This window comes from Bos indicus, chromosome 28 (genome assembly GCF_029378745.1).
Source record: "Bos indicus isolate NIAB-ARS_2022 breed Sahiwal x Tharparkar chromosome 28, NIAB-ARS_B.indTharparkar_mat_pri_1.0, whole genome shotgun sequence".
Classification (NCBI taxonomy): Eukaryota; Metazoa; Chordata; class Mammalia; order Artiodactyla; family Bovidae; genus Bos; species Bos indicus.
The window spans coordinates 29,975,479-29,996,517 of record NC_091787.1 but is presented as its reverse complement, the minus strand read 5'-3'; the positions used below and the strand labels follow the sequence as shown (position 1 = coordinate 29,996,517).

The window sequence follows — 21,039 nt, the reverse complement described above, 5'->3', positions numbered from 1 at the left end:
AGATAGATTTTCAAGATGAGTAATTTTGTTTCCTTAACATAAATACCCAGAAGTTGAATTGCTGGATAATGTGATAGTTCTATTTTCAATTTTTTGAGGAAGCTCTTAACTCTTTAAATTTTCCATTACCAGAGTAAGGGGCTGGGGACCTAGTTACCACCAAGGGTGATCAACGAAGTTTTGCTTTGTTTTAAAGTTACCTACTCTTTTGAGAATGTCATCACAACTAGGGTACTCCTTAATTTTTCTAAGTCCCCAAGGAAGCCTGTGAGACAGCACACAGTGTATTTCAAAAGTTTATCTCTGGAAGTGAAGTGTGAACTGTTAGTTGCTCAGTCATGCCCGACTCTTTGCAACCCCATGGACTGCAGCCCGCCAAGCTCCTCTGTCCATGGGATTTTCCAGGCAAAGATACTGGAGTGAGTTGCCATTTCCTTCTCCAGGGGCATCTTTCCGACCCAGGGATTGAACCTGGGTCTCCTACACTACAGGCAGATTCTTTACAGACTGAGTTCTGGGAACAAGCAGAAATCAGTTTCCTAAAGAAATTCATTTACCAATCAAATGATATTCAAAGACTTGAATGTGAAGGGTTAAAAGTAACTTTTTATAGGTTCATCAAGTCTAACTTACCAGATATTGAATTTCCCTATACACTATCTCACCAAGCTCTGTACCTTCCAGGGGGTGAGGGATAAATGGGTATAAGCTAGAGTTGTGTTTTTATTATAAACTAAATGCAAGTTTAATTATAATACATTTAACTGCCAGCATTGGACTCTTAATTATTACCATGATGATGAAATGGCACATAAAGTAGGCTCATACTGGTCAGACCCGGAAGAAACCTAGGAGGCCACCAAGTCCAAGGAAGGCAAGTTTGAAAAGATACTCCCACAAAACAGACTGCAAAAAACAGATGCTTCTGGTACCTTACTTCCTAACACATGAACATTCTGCAGAATTAACAAAAACATAGTTCTGTAGAAGCACCCACTCAAGTAAGTTAGAAATAAGGCACCAATATGGGTGAAATTTTGCATCTGTTCAATGAAAATAATAAAGCATAAGGAAGATAAAAATAAAGGAACACTTTTTGCTTTATTTTGAATTGTGATATATCATATAGATACAGAAAATTGCAAAAGCCTATGTATAATTACAAAATAACCACTCATGTAACTGAACAGTTAAATCAAGAAATGGAACATTATTAACACTTTAGAAGCCCCTGCATTTCTCTCCCTCATATAGCCCTCCTTTTTCATTCTCAAAACACTACTACTCAGACTTCTGTGTTCATTATTTCCTTGTTCACCTTTATCTTTTTACCTTACAGGCATCCTTAAACAACACAATCTATTTCTACATGGTTTTGAACTTTAAATAGATGGAATCTACCTACATATTATGAGATGGTTAGATGGCATCACCAACTCATCAGACATGAATTTGCGCAAACTCTGGAAGACGTGAAAGACAGAGAAGCCTGGCATGCTGCAATTCATGAGGTCGTCAAAAGTCAGACAGGACTTAGCGACTGAACAACAACAACCTATATATCTCTATCTCTATCATTCACTTCCCTAATTATTTTTGAGATTCATTCATTCTTTTTTTTAATTCATAAAATTGACCATTTTAAAATGAGATATTCTCATTACTTTTTACTACTAATATTCAACGGATGACTATACCATGATTGTTTTTATCCATTCCAATGTAGATAGACAAATGATATCATGAACAATGTTGATATCAGTATTCTTGTATATAGATCCTAGTGTACCAGGGTATAAGTTTCTTTAGGGAACATACTGGGAGGCAGTGAAACTGCCTATCTTCTGCTTTACTAATGACACATTGTTTCTCAAAGTGGTTGTACCAATTTACATTCCCAACAGCAGCATAGGGGTGTTCCAGTTACTCCACATCCACACCAACAACGGACAACATCAGACTTCTTAATTTAGGAGCTTATAATAGAACAATTTGTACTTTTCTGGTGACTAATGACATAGAGCACTTTCTCATCGGTTTAGTGGCTATTTGGATTTCCTTTCGTTTGAATTGCCTATTCAAATTCTTTGCCTCTTTTGTTTTTTAACCGAATAGTCATCTTATTCTTAATGACTTGTAGAGGTTCTTTTTTTTTTTTTTTGTCTTATGCATCAGCCTTTACTTTTACTTAGGACTTGACTGTCATAAAGAAGCTTTAACTAATCAAAAGTTAGTAACTCTGCTTACTTTAGATAGGATAGGTCAAAATGCTTAGAAATTTAAATTTAAAATGCTACTGAAATATGTTACAATATTTTTTTTAAGTTTATATCTACAGTTATTGCTGAGCAAAAGTATTCAGTACATAATCCAGACTCATGCATGCTAAAATCAGAATGTTTCTAAATCATTTCCACTCTGAAAAACAAAATTCAGAAGTCATAGTTTGATTAAAAATTATGTCAAAAATGTTTAACACCAATGAATAAAATCAACAGTAGAAAACTTGAGTGTTGAAAAATGAAAAACTGAAACTTCAACTGTTACCAGAGCTTTATATATTTTAAAATTTCCTTCTACGATCACTATTTTTCCTTTCCTAACAAAAAGACTATTCTGCTTAGCAATAGAAGAATGTTTAATTACTTACTTAATAAATGCTGGTGGCATATCTCTCTTCAAAATCTGATCCTCAGTGGTTTGAACAGTCTCTTTTCCAACCTACAGGGAAAAAAAGATTCACAATTCAATTATAAATTCTCAGACTTTTAAAACTATTACTTAAACATATGGGAAAAATCACAAATAATCTATCATTTAAGCTTCTGGATTCGAAGATAATTTCTAGTTTTATTTTTAAATTATCAGGATTGATCCTGTATTTCCTTCCGTAATATACTTGGATAACAATATGGAGTGCAAACATAAAATATAATCCTTTCTCTAGAGTAATTAATTTGAAGGCACCATTGAGCACACTGAGTGAAAAAAAGAAATTCATTATTGAGAATATGTATGTGTGTATTTATTTATGTTTAATCATAAACTGCCACATCTCTCAAAGACTACACAAAGTACATGAATCCAGTTAGGTAGGTCAAAATGTCTATTCAGAAAATAATTGACATCACTGGAACTGGGAAAATATATGAAGCAATTATAACTCTGAAACTAGAACCAAATATATGAAAATACACAGCTTAACTAGTAATCAACATGATGTTTTCCCTAATCATCAGTTCAGTGGCTCAGTAGTGTCCAACTCTTTGCAAGCCCATGGACTGCAGCACGCCAGGCTTCCCTGTCCATCACCAACTCCCGGAGCTTACTCAAACTCATGTCCATCGAGCCAATGATGCCATCCAACCATCTCATCCTCTGTCATTCCCTTCTCCTCCCACTTTCAATCTTCCCCAGCATCAGGGTCTTTTTCAAGGAGTCAGTTCTTTCCATCAGGAGGCCAAAGTATTGGAGTTTCAGCTTCAGCATCAGTCCTTCCAATGAACATTTGGGATTGATTGGTTTGATCTCCTTGCAATCCAAGGGACTCTCAAGAGTCTTCTCCAACACCACAGTTCAAAAGCATCAATTCTTTGGTGCTCAGCTTTCTTTATAGTCCAACTCTCACATCCATACATGACTACTGGAAAAACCATAGCTTTGACTACTGGAAGCTTTCTTGGTAAACTAATGCCTCTGCATTTTAATATGCTGTCTATTAAATTGCATAGCTTTTAGTAGACAATAGGTTGGTCATAGCTTTTCTTTCAAGGAGCAAGCGTCTTTTGATTTCATGGCTGCAGTCATCATCTGCAGTGATTTTAGAGCTCAAGAAGATAAAGTCTGTCACTGTTTCCATTGTTTCCCCATCTATTTGCCATTAAACAATGGGACTGGATGCAATGATCTTAGTTTTCTGAATGTTGAGCTTTAAGCCAACTTTTGCACTCTCCTCTTTCACTTTCATTAAAAAGCTCTTTAGTTCTTCTTCGCTTTCTGCCATAAGTGTGGTGTCATCTGCATATTAGATGTTATTGATATTTCTCCTGGCAATCTTGATTCCAGCTGGTGCTTCTTCCAGCCTGGCATTTCACATGAGGTACTCTGCATATAAGTTAAATAAGGAGGGTGACAAAATACAGCTTTGACATACTCCTTGCCAGATTTGGAACCAGTCTGTTGTTCCATGTCCAATTCTAATTGTTGCTTCTTGACCTGCATACAGATTTCTCAAGAGGCAGGTCAGGTGGTCTGGTATTTCCATCTCTTGAAGAATTTTCCACAGTTTGTTGTGATCCACACAGTCATAGAGCAACTTGAAATCATATATAATGCTACATGCTGTAATGGAATAGATAGTTTTATCCCCTGCTGGTGGCAATGTAAAGTGGTACATTCTCTTTGGAAAAGCATTTGCTAATATGTGTTAAGCGAAAAGCAAAGGAGAAAAGGAAAGATATTCCCATTTGAATGCAGAGTTCCAAAGAATAGCAAGGAGAGATAAGAAAGCCTTCCTCAGCGATCAATGCAAAGAAAGAGAGGAAAACAACAGAATGGGAAAGACTAGAGACCTCTTCAAGAAAATTAGAGATATCAAGAGAAGATTTCATGCAAAGATGGTCTCGATAAAGGACAGAAATGGTATGGACCTAACAGAAGCAGAAGATATTAAGGAGAGGTGGCAAGAATACACAGAAGAACTGTACAAAAAAGATCTTCATGACCTAGATAATCACAATGGTGTGATCACTCACCTAGAGCCAGATATCCTGGAATGTGAAGTCAAGTGGGCCTTAGAGAGCATCACTACGAACAAAGCTAGTGGAGGTGATGGAATTCCAGTTGAGCTATTCCAAATCCTGAAAGATGATGCCGTGAAAGTGCTGTACTCAATATGCCAGCAAATTTGGAAAACTCAGCAGTGGCCACAGGACTGGAGAAGGTCAGTTTTCATTCCAATCCCAAAGAAAGGCAATGCCACAGAATGCTCAAACTACTGCATGATTGCACTCATCTCATACGGTAGTAAGCAATGCTCAAAATTCTCCAAGCCAGGCTTCAGCAATATGTGAACCGTGAACTTCCTGATGTTTAAGCTGGTTTTAGAAAAGGCAGAGGAACCAGAGATCATGCCAATATCCGCTGGATCGTTGAAAAAGCAAGAGAGTTCCAGAAAAACATCTATTTCTGCTTTATTGACTATGCCAAAGCCTTTGACTGTGTGGATCACAATAAACTGTGGAAAATTCTAAAGGACATGGGAATACCAGACCACCTGACCTGCCTCTTGAGAAACCTATATGCAGATCAGGAAGCAACAGTTAGAACTGGACATGGAACAACAGACTGGTTCCAAATAGGAAAAGGAGTACGTCAAGGCTGTATATTGTCACCCTGCTTATTTAACTTATATGCAGAGTACATCATGAGAAATGCTGGGCTGGAAGAAGCACAAGCTGGAATCAAGATTGCTGAGAGAAATATCAGTAACCTCAGATATGCAGATGACACCACCCTTATGGCAGAAAGTGAAGAGGAACTAAAAACCTTTTGATGAAAGTGAAAGAGGAGAGTGAAAAAGTTGGCTTAAAGTTCAACATTCAGAAAACGAAGATCATGGCATCTGGTCCCATCACTTCATGGGAAATAGATGGGGAAACAGTGGAAACAGTGTCAGACTTTATTTTTTGGGGCTCCAAAATCAACGCAGATGGTGATTGCAGGCATGAAATTAAAAGATGCTTACTCCTTGAAAGGAAAGTTATGACCAACATAGATAGCATATTCAAAAGCAGAGACATTACTTTGCCAACAAAGGTCCGTCTAGTCAAGGCTATAGTTTTTCCATTAGTCACGTATTGATGTGAGAGTTGGACTACAAAGAAAGCTGAGCGCCGAAGAATTGATGCTTTTGAACTGTGTTTTTGGAGAAGACTCTTGAGAGTCCCTTGGAATGCAAGGAGATCCAACCAGTCCATCCTAAGGGAAGTCAGTCCTGGGTATTCAATGGAAGGACTGATGCTGCAGCTGAAACTCCAATATTTTGGGCACCTGATGCAAAGAGTTGATTCATTGGAAAAGACCCTGATGCTGGGAGGAACTGGGAGCAGGAGAAGAAGGGGATGACAGAGGATGAGATGGCATTACCAACTTGACGGACAGGAGTTTGGGTAAACTCCGGGAGTTGATGATGGACAGGAAGGCCTGGTGTGCTGCAATTCATGGGGTCGCAAAGAATTGGACACGGCTGAGCGACTGAACTGAACTGAATATGTGTTAAGAAACGAAACTGTTCTATCTAAGAATTCCAGTTATGAGAATATACCCTATAAGCAATAATACCAAGTGTGGTAATCACAATATTTCTAAAAATATTCACTATCGTGCTAGTTAAAAAAGCAAAAACATTTTTAAAAAACTTAACCAACAATGAGGAACAGTTAATTAAATTAAGATATATCTTTAGACTTAGTACTATGCAGCCATTAAAACAATGGTTATAAAGACTCAGCACTATGGGAAAATGTTTATGATGTTATAATTCATTCTAAAGGATAAATAAAAAATAATAAGTACACTATGATTAAAACAAACCCCTAAATCATTATTATAAGGCCAAAACCCTGAAAGAATATAAAACAAAATGTGTTTATTAATGCTTGCAAAATTTTGAGTGAATCTGTATCTGTATGCTCTGTCTTCTAATTTTCTGAAATGTGAATATAAAATTTTTATCTTTTAAAAAGTAATATTAACATATTACTCTGGGTTACTTAGGTGCAGTTATTTCCTATCAAATGATTTTAGTAATTATCTGTCATTTTATACTAAAATCTTTCCAAAAAGTAATGGTTAAAAATTTTTTTTTAATTTAAAATACTGTCACATTAACCAGATTGTGTGTATCTTTATATGTTTTTACTATACTACAAATGGTATGTATACTTACCCTTTCTTCAAAATCATTCCTATGTAGGGCTTGGATGTCAATTTTTCTTTAACTATATCATATTACAAAGTAATATAAAAGAAGCAAACTTTTATATAAGGGGTAGTGAAATTTACCCTATTATCAATATAAAACTATTTAGGAGTGTTAAATCACAAATATGAACCAGATTTCAATGCAGAAATTTATGAAATTTTTAAAACCCAGAATGGAAATTTTCTCAATCCTATTATTTAACTTTTTATTGAATTTTAAGAAGAAAAACTAGTTTAAAAAATCCCAAATGCACAGTAAAGCAGCTACAATAAATAATACAATAAATAATTCTCAAGAATTACCAGTCAGGCATGAGTTAATGAATACAAGTTTTTTTCTCTCAAGTTAATAGCTCAGAAAAAAGCAAGACACATATACCACTGTGTAATAGCCAGTGCTTTTGTAGACAATAGATAGTCTGTATCATAATAAAAGCCTTTCAGATCAGCAGCTAGTTCTCTAGAGTTTCTCAGATCAAAACATGACAGAATATTTCCAGATGTATTGTTCACCAGAGCTCCCAACAAAACTTAGCCATTCAAAAAGCTGTAGGCCATGACTTCATGAAGGAAAAGATGAAGTTCAGGAAAAAAGTCACTAGTTCATTCTAAGCATAAAGGGCTTAGAAAGATACTCACACTTAGATAAATGACAATCCCTTTTATCTTACACACCATGTGTACACATACAGAGCGAGAGCTAGAGAGAGACAAGAGCAGAGAAAGAGTGAGCAAACTGGGGGAGTGGGGGGAGTTCCTCTTATATCTCCTCTAGAAAGTATTGAGTTATTCAACATTATTAACATATACTGAATGCAACTGCATGTGCAGTCACTGTCTAGGTACTTTACACAAAGCAGAAGTAAAAATAAAGTTTACTGCCCTCATGGAAGTTATATCCTAGTGGGAGTAGACAGAGATAGTACAAAAGTAAACACAGAAATAAACAACAACAACAAAAAATCATGCCAGGTATTAGTAAAGATGATGCTATGAAGAGTATGTGGTTGGAGTGAAAAGAGAAAGAAAGTGTAAAGTGAAAGTGTTAGTAGCTCAGTTGTGTCCAACTTTTTGCAACCCCATAGACTACAGTCCACCAGGTTCTTCTGTCCATGGAATTCTCCAGGCAAGAATACTGGAGTGGGTAGCTGGGAGCCACAGAGAGGACAAAGAAGTAACACTGGAGCTGAGACTCTGAAGCTGAAGAAGAACTACATATGCAGGAGCTGGGAAAGAATAATCCAGAGGGAGAAGCAAGAAAATGACCCAATGCAGGAAAGTTTGGGTATACCCAAAGAGCCCTAAACAGGCCAGAGTGGCTAAAGCTCAGTGAGGAGGGGTGTGGTGATAAGGCTGGGTTTTCAGAAGAAGGCAGGCGGGTTAGATCACAAACAGCTTTTTAAGGTCAGGTTAAGATATTTGGAATCTTTTCTAAGTACAAGAAGCCGGAGAGCTAAACAACAGACTGACTTGATCTGATTTTTTTTTAAGCTTTGGCTGCACTGGGTGGAATCTTCCCAATCCAGGGATCAAACCCGTGTCTCTTGCACTGGCAGGTAGATTCTTATCCACTGGGCAACCAGGGAAGTCCTGATTGTTTTTAAGGTCATTTTGCCTATTATAAGGAAAAGTGATCTTTGCAGGCAAGAGGAAGCAGAAGGACCAGTTAGGAGGCTACTGTAGTCATCCAGAGGAATGACAGTAGTGACTTAAGACATGAAAGTAGAAATGGAGAATTCATTTTCTTCGAGGAAGAGTTAATGGGACTTGCTCTTGGAATGGGTGAAGTAGGAATTAGGGAGTGGACTGAGAGAAAAAAAATTTGAAATGACACGTAGGTCAATTAAGTAAAATGTCTTCAAAGGCAGCAATGCCAGAAGGCTGATATATAGCAAAGATTTAAGATAAAAAGATAAAACAATCATGAATATACCAGGCAAAACAATGAAATCGTTTTTCAAATAGCAAGTATTCTGACCCCAGTAGAGGTAATTACTAACGAATGAATCCTATTGGGACTTCTCTGGTGGTCCGGTAGCTAAGACTCTGAGCTCCCAATGCAGGTGGCCTGAGTTCAATCCCTGGTCAGGGAACTAGATCCCACATGCCACAGCTAAAGAACCCACATGCTTCAGTGAAGACAGAAATCACACATGCTGCAACTAAGACCTGGCAAAGCCAACTAAATAAATAAATTTTTTTTTAAAAATGAATTCTATTAAAATATTTTGTCTCTTTTGTAAAGATAAAGGTACAGGAAGAAGAAAAATAGACAATAAAAACATACTCAAGGGCTACTTATTTAAAAGCTATTTTTAAGTACTGAAGTGATGGGTACTAAATCTGATTATTTTAAGCTGCATTCATAACCGCAGTAATAGTATCCATAATTGCTCTGATCTTCAATACACTCAGCCTATAATTAGGTTACATACAATGAATGGCTATTTTTAAGGTACACATAAAACATGTTTATGTAGAATGAATGCCATTTCACTTGGGGAATTGATTTTTGGCAATGCTGTCCAATAGAACTTTCCGTTACAATGGAAATGCTCTATTTATGTTCTATTTAATTTGTGCCACCCAATACAGCAGCCATTAACCAAGTGTGGCTACTGAGCACTTGAAATATGGCTAGTGTAAGTGAGGAACTGAATTATTACTTTTATTTCACTTTCATTAAATTTAACCTTTTTTATTAAGACTTTTTCATTGGAATATAATTGCTTTACGATGTTTTGTTCCAAACTGGGAAAGGAGTACATCAAGGCTGTATATTATCACCCTGCTTATTTAACTTATATGCAGAGTATAAGAGTACTTCAGAGTACATTTCACAGAGTACCTCATGTGAAATGCCAGGCTGGATGAAGCACAAGCTGGAATCAAGATTGCCAGGAGAAATATCAATAACCTCAGATACACAGATGACACGACACTTATGGCAGAAAGTGAAGAAGAACTAAACAGCCTCTTGATGAAAGTGAAAGAGGAGAGTGAAAAAGTTGGCTTAAAACTCAACATTCAGAAAACTAAGATCATGGCATCTGGTTCCATCACTTCATGGCAAATAGATGGGGAAATAATGGAAACAGTGACAGACTTTTATTTTCTTAGGCTCCAAAATCACTGCAGGTGGTGATTGCAGCCTCCAAAATCACTGCAGATGGTGACTGCAGCCATGAAATTAAAAGATGCTTGCTCCTTGGAAGAAAAGTTATGACCAACCTAGATAGCATATTAAAAAGCAGAGACATTCTTTTGCCAGCAAAGGTCCATCTAGTCAAAACTATGGTTTTTCCAGCAATAATGTATGGATGTAAGAGTTGGACTATAAAGAAAGCTGAGCGCCAAAGAATTGATGCTTTTGAACTGTGGTGTTGGAGAAGACTCTTGAGAGTCCCTTGGATTGCAAGGAGATCAAACGAGTCAATCCTAAAGGCATCAGTCTGAATATTCATTGGATGAAGGACTGATCCTGAAGATGAAACTCCAATACTTTGGCCACCTGATGCGAAGAACTGACTCATTTGAAAAGACCCTGATGCTGGGAAAGATTGAAGGCAGGAGGAGAAGGCGACGACAGAGGATGAGATGGTTGGATGGCATCACCCACTCGATAGACATAAGTTTGAGCAAACTCTGGGAGTTGGTGATGGACAGGGAAGCCTGGCGTGCTGCAGTCCATGGGGTCTCAAAGAGTCAGACACAACTGAAGGACTGAACTGAAACTTGTGTTAGTTTCTGTTGTACAATGAAGTGAATCAGCTCTGTGTATACATACATACAACTCCCACTTGGACCTCCTTCCCACTCCACGCCACCCATCTAGGTCATTGCAGAGCACCAAGCTGAGCTCCCTAGGCTATGCAGAGAGCTATCTATTTTACACATGGTAACGCTTTACATCTGGGATGAATTGGGAGATATGACTATTTTTTAAACAGTCATTTTAGGTTTACAACAAAATTAAGGAAAAGATATAGAGATTTCCCATACACTCCCTGCCCCCATACCCTCCCTGCCCCCATACCAATTCAATTCATTTCAGTCACTCAATCATGTCCGACTCTTTGCTACCCCATGGACACCAGGCTTCCCTGTCCATCACCAACTCCCAGAGCCTACCCAAACTCATGTCTATTGCGTCAGTGATGCCCCAACTATCTCATCCTCTGTCGCCCCCATACCAATAGCCTCCCCTATTATCAACACCCCCCACCAAAATGGTACATTTGTTAAAACTGATGAGTCTACAATTGACACATCATAATCACCCCAAATTCATAGCTTACATTACACTCTTCTCTTGGTGTTACACATTCTATGAATTTAGACACATGTATAGACAGGTATCCATCATCACGGTATCAAGCAGGATATTGCCCTAAAAATCCTGTGTTCTGCGTTTTCATCCCTCTTTCCACCCAAAACCCCTGGAAAATACTGACCTTTTTACTGTTTCTACAGTTTTGCCTTTTCTTTTGAACATCATATAGTTAGACTCACATGGCATGTAACCTTTTCAAACTGTCTTCTTTCATTTAATGTGAATTTATGGTAGCTGTGGCTAGCAGCTACCATACTGGACAACTTCAGTCTATGGAACTTGCACTGTTTTCTAAACTGGTCTTCCTGCCTCCAGACTTCCTTAATTCACTCTTCATACATCTGGTAGGTAAATGTTGCTTTTTGCCTTTGCTACTTGGTGTCTTCACAGAAGAAGCGAGCTGGGCCTGGAGAGACAGCAGTTGCCAGGTGGAGGAGAGAGGGATCAGACAGACCAAGCACAAAGAAGAGCACAGGCCAAGGCTCAGAAGTGTTTGAGCACACGGTTAACTAGACAAGAAAAACAGGCTAGAAATGAAAGGCTAACTGGAGTCAGCCTGGGAAGGGCTTTGTATGCCAAAGTGAAGGCAGAGAGGATTATGTAACTTAACCTGCCCATTTATTCAAAGGCTGTCATCCTTTGTACTAGATCTGGATCTTTTCAATTCGGTGTTCCATCACTTTATCAAGTATCAAGTCAAGAACTTCAAAGAAGCCAGTTTCTAAAGATATGCAGGACCATAAAGGTATCTCCTATATGTAAACAGCTGACAAAAGTCTACGGAGGAGAGCCAGAGACAAAACTTCCTGTTTTTAAGCCATCAACCAGGAGATAATACTTTTCCTTCTCTCTCCCCACACTATCAAAACAGAAACAGTTTCTACAGGAGCCATTTTTTCCAAATAAAAAGAACAGAACAATTCAGAAAGGGATTCACAAAATGCCCTTTGTTAACTAGCAAGAATCTTCACGGCTCATAGGAAAACATTATTCCTGGAGATCAATGTTAATATGGGGAAGCGTATGATTTCCTAATACAGACTACAACTGAGCAAACAGGAGGGTCAGTGGTAATCTTGACAAATGCTTCTTGAACCTGTGCAGTACCAGGTCATCAAAATTCTTGACAAGTTATGTCAAATGTTTGCTACATACATGTTAAGAGCACATGTGTGGGAATTTGGTGATTTGATTTCTAGTTACAGCTTTTCCCAGGCAAGAATACTAGAGTAGATTACCATTCCCTGCTGCAAATAAATGACTATGTGACCTCAAATAAATCATTAAATTACTCAATTATTTCTTCCATACTACATGATCTCTTTAAGGGTCTCCCTACTTGTCTACTGTGTGCTGACCAAACTCTCTTTTAGCTCTCTGAGGTAGAAAATCTATTTTCTCTACCTTATGATCTCATTTTCTACCTCAAATTCTTTGAAGGTATAAAACGATTAATAAATACAAAATGTAATAGCTCTCATTTCCTACACATATTATACGTATGTTTTATGACTGTGAGATGCCTAAAGTAGATGCCTGATTTTTTTAACCTTAAAATAAGCCTTATTCCCTCTGGAAAAAAAAGACCTGTATGGTAAGGGTTTTTTTTTTTTTTAATGAATAAAAAAGAATGACATATAAGGTCTTAGTTTTATATTATAGTCTTAAATCCTGAGCAGGTTTTTCAGGTCAGCATTCAACAACAACCCTTTCAAAGTAATCCAGCTTTACAGTAAATACATTTTATGGCTTCCAAACTGCATTCCTTTGCTTAAACTCAGATTTTTGGTTCTATTCAATGCTAAAATAATTTCTTTTATTTTCTTCTTCAGAGAACCGCTTCTAACTCTTGAGGCCCAATTCCACTTCATTCAGTGAATAGGCAGTAAGTGCCAACTATGTGTCTGCTAGGTGGTGAAAGAGAATGAGATAAGAAATAAAGCATCCTTAGACATATAAACTGAAATAATGGTAGTGAATGAGTAAAAGACCTGGGGGCATTTTTAGGGGCTTGGCAGGAAGCCTTGTTTCTTTTGAAGAGCTCTTACTTTGTTCCATAGTTAATTTAAATATCTTTTGTTCATTCTGTGACTTTAGTGCCAAGTTACTTGCAAGAAGCCTTTTGTCTTCAGCTGTTGTTATACTCTTTTATCACTATTTATCTCAATTTGGTTCAATAATAGAGATATGGTTTCTTTTTAGCAAAAAAAAAAAAAAGCTTGGCTGATTCAAGTCACTTCCCAGACTAAAAAGTATGTTAATGCAGATGTCTCCCTTAGCGAGACTAAGTGTAAGAAAACTGGAAGACAAAACACAGCAAGTTGGACTTGTGTTAGTGATTTGTACTGTACAAGCGGTAACTATAGAGCATTATATTAAAATGGTGGCAGGGAGATGGTAATCAACAGAAGTTGCTAATGTATTTAGACAAGAAGATACAAATGATGAAAACGTAACCCTGACTTACAGTTAAGGTGACAGTGGGCCGAGCCAAGGTATGAGGTCAACTGATGGACCTATTGATTGTGACCAGACAAGGGAATATGCATTCATCTGCCTATTAGCTTGGCTCAGTATGAGGCTGATCAATCTATTATTTGGAACAGCCATTCTGATAGGTTGTTGTTGTTGCTGAGTCACTAACAAAATGAAAAAGCTGATATGACACCAGAACAACGACATTTCCGATTCTTTGAGACCCCATGGACTGTAGCCCACCAGGTTCCTCTGCCCATGGGATTTCCCAGGCAAGAATACTGAGGTGGGTTGCCATTTTCTTTTCCAGGGGATCTTCCCAACCCAGGGATCGAACCTGCATCTCCTGCTTGGCAGGTGGATTCTCAACTACTAAGCCACCTGGGAAGCCCATTCTGATACATAGCCATGTCCAATACTATCTGTGGGTCATACAAGGGTAGTAAAAATGTATGTGTTTCAATATCAGCAACACTTTTGATTGTTTTCCTACAATGGTTGGTGACCGACTTGTGATCCATCCACTCGCTCACTGGTTCCTTTTGTGTCATTCAAAGATGACACACCAGGGACTTCCCTGGTGGTCCAGTGGTCAAAACTCCACGCTTGCAATACAGGGACTGGGAATGCAATCCCTAGTCGGGGAACTAAAATCCCACATGCTGCCCGGAGTGGCTAAAAAATAAAAGCAGAAGCAGGGCTTAAAAAAAAATGACACACCAGAGCCAAATGTCTATGTATTTAGTTTTAAAATTTATTTTTGGCTACACTGGGTTTTCCGTGCTGTGTACAGGCTTCCTCTAGTTGCACTGAGGGGGACTACTCTCCAGTTGCGCAGGCTTGTCATTGCGGTGGCATCTCCTGTTGTAGAAAGCATGGGCTTTGTAGTTGTGGTACAGGGACTTAGTTGCCATGCGGCATATGGAATCTTCCCAGACCATGGATCTGGATTCCTAACCACTGAACCAACAGGCAAGTCTCAGAACCAAGTTTTTAAAAAGCCACATATACCAGAAAAATTAGGACTCTTTAACCTACTGTGATTTCTAACTCATTCCTTTAATCAAGCACTTACTGAGAACTTCATACATAATAGCCATGCACAACACTGAGTGTGATGGGAACAAAAAAAATAAGTGAGACGCAGGCCTTGCCCTTCACAGACAAGACAAATGCTTAAATAAATCATTGTAAGACAAGATAATGCTCTAACAGAGTTACATCCAAGCTTCACAGAGGAAAAGAAACTCTAAGAAGGCCAATAAGAGTTCTCCAGGAGTGATGGGACTTGGGGAAGAAAGAAGAGGTTTCCAATGACGGAGAAGCATATGTGAAATTATGGCCAGTTCAGGGGACATAGACCCACCCAGCTGGAACAAAGGGTATTGGGTGGAGAAAAGGTATAGAGAGTAGGAAGCTGGAGGAAAAAAAATGCCACATCAGGGAGGGCCCTATGTGCAATGTACTTAGACTTCACTCTCTAAAGCAGTGGGAAATTATTTTATGGTTCTAAGGAAAAGACATATTAGGTTTATATTTCAACAAGAAAAACTCAGGAGAAACAATGGACCAGAGGGAGAAAAACTAGAAATACAAGTTCATTTGTTAATTCATTTATTCAATCAAATATTTATATAACATACCATGTGCCAAGTATTAAGACAGTGATGAAGAAAATACACATGGCCCCTGACCTCAGGGAGCTTAGAGTCTCAGTAAAAGATAAACTAAAAGTGAACTAAAGCAGCAGCAGTACAGATGGATATCAGGGCAGATGTAAGAAATCCATCTAAATCCATCTACATGACACTCAGTCCAAATAGAGGGCAACGGACATGCCCAGACTTCTGAATCAAGTGACTTGGTAATGTCAGGGGAAGCACACTGACAAACTGCCCATCCTGGCCAGGCACCATGGTAAACATTCACATGAGTTATTTTATGACAGGAGGTCTCAGAACACGGAACTAATAAGCCACCACCAAACAGAAGAATTTGGGAAAGGTCAAAAGGAGAACCACATGTCTGACCACCTCCCAAAATCCTTCTTGCTGGCATCCATCTTGGCTAAGCAATGTGTGCGCCACCAGGAAGGCCTCTAAGTCAGAATGATTGGCCAAAGACGACTAGGAAACTAATCCTATCACCATAAAAACCGAGGCTGCGAGCCACGCAGCAGAGCAGTTCTCCTGGGTTCCCTTACCCTACTGCTCTCCAGCCGGGTGCCCCTTCCCAATAAAATCTCTTGCTTTGTCAGCTCATGTGTCTCCTTGGACAATTCACTTCCAAGTGTTAGACAAGAGCCCACTTTTGGGCCCTGGAGGGGTCCCCCTTCCTGCAACAGTCATACCTGTAACGGAGGACGACAGCCAGCTCCAAGACAGAAACTAATTCTTATCTATGGGATGTTCAGACGCAGATAAGCAAATGTTCAAGGAGAAATCATAGAGATGATTCCTCAGTTTAATTAACTGGGTTGAAGAAATAGGTTGTGGCTGGTGGAATCAGCTGATGAAAAGAGCTGAGAAGGGAATGTGTGAGTGCAGGGTCAGGGAATGGTAGAATTGTGTCATGAAAATCAAAGGGATAGAGTTTCAAGAAAGTGAAAAATAGTGTCAACTCTAGAGAAAGGTTAATGGTTTCCAGTACATTTACAGAGTTGTACAACCATCACCTGTATATTGTCACCCTGCTTATTCAACTTACATGCAGAATACATCATGTGAAATGCCAGGCTGGATGAAGCACAAGATGGAAGCAAGATTGCCAGGAGAAATACCAATAACATCAGATATGCAGATGACACCACCCTAATGGCAGAAAGTGAAGAGGAACTAAAGAGCCTCTTGATGAAGGTGAAAGAGGAGACTGAAAAAGTTGGCTTAAAACTTAACATTCAGAAAACTAAGATACGGCATCTAGTTCCACCACTTCATGGCAAATAAATGGGAAAATCACTATGAACAGTGACAGCAGCCATGAAATTAAAAGACACTTGCTCCTTGGAAGAAAAGCTATGACAAATCTGAACAGCATATTAAAAAGTAGAGATATCACTTTGCCAACAAAGGTCCAGATAGTCAAAGCTATCGTCTTCCCAGTAGTCATATATGAATGTGAGAGTTGAACCATAAAGAAGGCTGAATGCCGAAGAATCGATGCTTTCAAACTGTGGTGCTGGAGAAGACTCCTGAGAGTCCCTTGGACAGCAAGGAGATCAAACCAGTCAATACTAAAGGAAATCAGTCCTGAATATTCACTGGATGCTGAAGCTGAAGCTCCAATTCTTTGGCCACCTAATGCGAAGAGCTGACTCACTGGAAAAGACTCTGATGCTGGTAAAGATTGAGGGCAGGAGCAGAAGGGGGCGACAGAGGATGAGATGCTTGGATGGCATCATCAACTCAATGGACATGAGTTTGAGCAAACTCAGAAGACAGTAAAAGACAGCAAAGCCTGACATGCTGCAGTCCATGGGTTGCAAAGAGTTTGACAAGACTGAACAACCCAACCATCACCACAATCAATTTTTGAACATTTTCATCACCCCAAAAAGAAGCTGATTAGCAGTCCCCCCTTCATTTATCCCCAACCCTTTCCCACCTCCATCTAGCCTTAAGCAACCACTAATCTACTTTCTGTCTCTATAGATTTATCTATTGTAGGTATTTGATATAAATGAAGTCATACAATACGTGGTCTTTACTGAATGGCTTCTTTCACGTTGTAGCATGTATCAGTACTTCATTGTTTTTCATTGACAAATAGTTTTCCATTGTACAGTTATACTACATTTTTATTATCACTCATCAGCTGATGGACATCTGTATTATTTCTACTGTAGCTATTATGAACAATGCTACTATGAACATTAGTGTAAATGTTTTTGTGTGGACATATGTTTTCATTTCTCTTGAGTAGATACCTAGATGTAGAATTAATTGCTAGATCATTCCCACAAGCAATGTATGAGAGTTCAAATTTCTCTACATCCTTGGCAACATTTGTTATCATTTGCCTTTCTTATTACTATAGCCATTCTAGTACAGTGGTGTTATGACCAACCTAGATAGCATATTGAAAAGCAGAGACATTACTTTGCCAACAAAGGTCCGTCTAGTCAAGGCTATGGTTTTTCCAGTGGTCATGTATGGATGTGAGTGTTGGACTGTGAAGAAGGCTGAGTGCCGAAGAATTGATGCTTTTGAACTGTGGTGTTGGAGAAGACTCTTGAGAGTCCCTTGGACTGCAAGGAGATCCAACCAGTCCATTCTGAAGGAGATCAGCCCTGAGATTTCTTTGGAAGGAATGATGCTAAAGCTGAAACTCCAGTACTTTGGCCACCTCATGCGAAGAGTTGACTCATTGGAAAAAACTCTGGTGCTGGGAGGGATTGGGGGCAGGAGGAGAAGGGGACGACAGAGGATGAGATGGCTGGATGGCATCACTGACTCGATGGATGTGAGTCTGAGTGAACTCTGGGAGTTGGTGATGGACAGGGAGGCCTGGCGTACTGCGATTCATGGGGTCGCAAAGAGTCAGACACGACTGAGCGACTGAACTGAACTGAATGGCTAATCATGTTGAACAACACTACATGTCCTTACTGACCATATACATATCTTCTTTGAAGAAATGTATATTTAAACCCATTATTCAGGGGAATTCCCTGGCTGTCTGTTGGTTAGGACTTTGCATTTTCACTGCCAAGGACAGGGAACTAAGATTCCACAAGCCAAGTTGTACAACCAGTAAATAAATAAAAATAATAAATTCTTAACTCATATTTTAATTGGTTGATATGTCTTTTGCAAATACTTCCTCCCAGTCTGTGAGTCTTCTTTTCACTTTCTTGATAGTGTCTTTTGCAACACAAAATCTTTTTAATTTTGATGAAGTTTAATTTATCTTTTTCTTTTGTTTTTTGTGCTTTTGATAAAGTATCTTAGGTTTTGACTAACCAAGGTCAAAAAGACTTATTCCTCTTTATTTTTTTATTTATAATTTAAGCTCTTATATTTAGGTCCATTATTTGTTTGGTATTAATATTTGTGTAAGATGTAGGGAAAGTGTTATTTATTTTGTTTAAATAGGAGTAAATCAAGCATGTTGACAGAGTGAAAAAAAAGAGGCAGGAAGCAAGACTCTGGTTATGAAGCAAGGTTCCTGAAAAGGTAGGGATAGACTCTGAAGAGCAGGTAGAAACCAGCCTTCATCAGAAAGCCACCTCTTTCTCAAGAGACAAGAAGAGTACTGGGGGAAATGAGTGGAGACAAGACAACTGAAACTATGGAGTCTATGAGCTGCGTGTTCTTATTAGGAATTTACAAGGCATGTCAGTATATTAAAGGATCTTAAATAACCTTCAGTCAGAGGAAATCTGCTCCATTTTGTTTAACCCACATTTTCCAAATTCATTTGACCAAGAATTATTTCTTTCTTAATACCTATTAGCCTATGGCGGAACTAGGATTTGTAGGATACTCAGGGAAACTGTTCTAAGCTAGAAGTTGCAAACTAGCGGCCTTTGTGCAGAATTTGAGTCTGCACAAATCACAGAAGGGTGATTTTTGTTTGGTCCTTAAAAAAAAAAAATAAAACTTCACAAAGATTCAAATTTCTGACATCTCTTAAAATATCAAAAGCTTTGGCCATATGAGATCTGAATCTCAGTAAGAAAACAATGTGTAGGAACCCCAAATGTCCCATATGGGGAGTATACTTTCTGCATCACTCCCTAAAATGTTAACAACCAGACCATTTCACTCATTTCTGTCTGGTCCCTGTGGATATCAGAGTTTTTCACTCCTATACTAGGCAACCCTCTCAGTATCTACACAGAGTTAAAAGTTCCTAAAGCCACTCTTAGAAATTCCTTATCCAACTCTTCTCTAAATATTTTCTAAAAGTGCTCTTATGAGAGCTATGAGAAAGACTGAGAAGTATTTATATCAGGAATGACAAAATGGGAGTGCATGGGACAAGTGCAACCCACAGACCTATTTTATTGATTATCAGGAAAATCTGGAGACATTAGGCCCTGTTTCTAGGTGGCAACAATAAGCTGAAGATAATAACAGTATTCTTCAATCAGGGCCTGTACTTTCCAGTTGGCCACAGTCTCTACCACTCCCTGGTGTCCTATAACTCCCCTGATTCACTCATTTTCTACTTGACTCTGCAGGTATTTGAGTTTGCGGCACCTGATATAACAAAAAGACTCCATTTTAATTAGCACAGTACACAAGGCAAGCTCCCCAATATCAGGAGAATCATGTAAAATTTTACCATGCCTCAGATATTTCACTAATAATGAAACACCTCAGTCACTCCCCAATATATATCCACTTCAAAAAACAAAAGAAAATGACTGGAAGGAATTACATCATGGAGAGTAGAACTTCAGATGATTTTTATTTTCTTCTCAATCCTTTTCCATACTTTTCAGATTTTTTTTTTAAATGAGTATGCAATGCTTTCATATCAGAAAAACATAAATTAAATTTTTAAAACATGTCAACAATACTCTTGGTATGAAACAATCCATAAAGTAATGAAACAACACCAGCACCTAAAAGGTTCAAATTTTGACCAATTGCCCAAAACTTAAATGTGCATTAATAAGAATACAACCGAACAGGTTAAAGAGCAGGTGAACTACATCAGTGGCAAATTCTAATGGCAAACAAGCTCACCTGATGCAACATGCTTTCCTTAGAACTCGGGTTAAGCTGCCTTGGCAACAGTTGCTTGTTTTAACACAACATGAGATTGAGTGTATCAATTAGGCTAGATAAATGTTAGCAGAGCAGCCTTGCTCACTAGATCTCTTATTTATGAAGATACTGTGGACAGTCTTCCAATTCGCAAATACTGCATTCTCTCCCTCAACTCCAGATTCTTCTGTGGACACAACCATGGACACCTGCGCACTGGGCGGCCACCAATTTCTTAATAACAAGAAAGCAGGTCATCAGCACAGATAACTTTCCACCACCCACTTTCTCCCACAATTAATTCAAAAAGATCCTTCATTCTTTTCATTATTTATTCGACATATCTATAAACTAGTCCTCTATGGCTCTATTAAGGTGACTAGCTCCATGGATTAAAAACATGAAAAAAAAAAAAGGAAAGCTAAATATTGCTAAGAGAAATTAGGTCAACTCTACCACCTATCCTATGTATCTCAAATAAGATTATAAGGAAACAATACGTACAAATGTGCTTTGTACACTATGGAAGTG

General features: G+C 38.4%; 1 protein-coding gene across 4 annotated transcripts in view; it reads right to left on the bottom strand.

The window, feature by feature from the left end:
- The window catches only part of VCL (vinculin), a 109,171-nt gene that overhangs the window by 63,887 nt on the left and 24,245 nt on the right, over positions 1–21,039 (bottom strand). For all 4 annotated transcript variants that reach the window (XM_070782216.1, XM_070782217.1, XM_019953761.2 and 1 more), the window contains exon 2: positions 2,651–2,721. In XM_070782216.1, the coding sequence (XP_070638317.1) occupies positions 2,651–2,721 (71 nt within the window). The remainder of the gene's footprint in view (positions 1–2,650; positions 2,722–21,039) is intronic.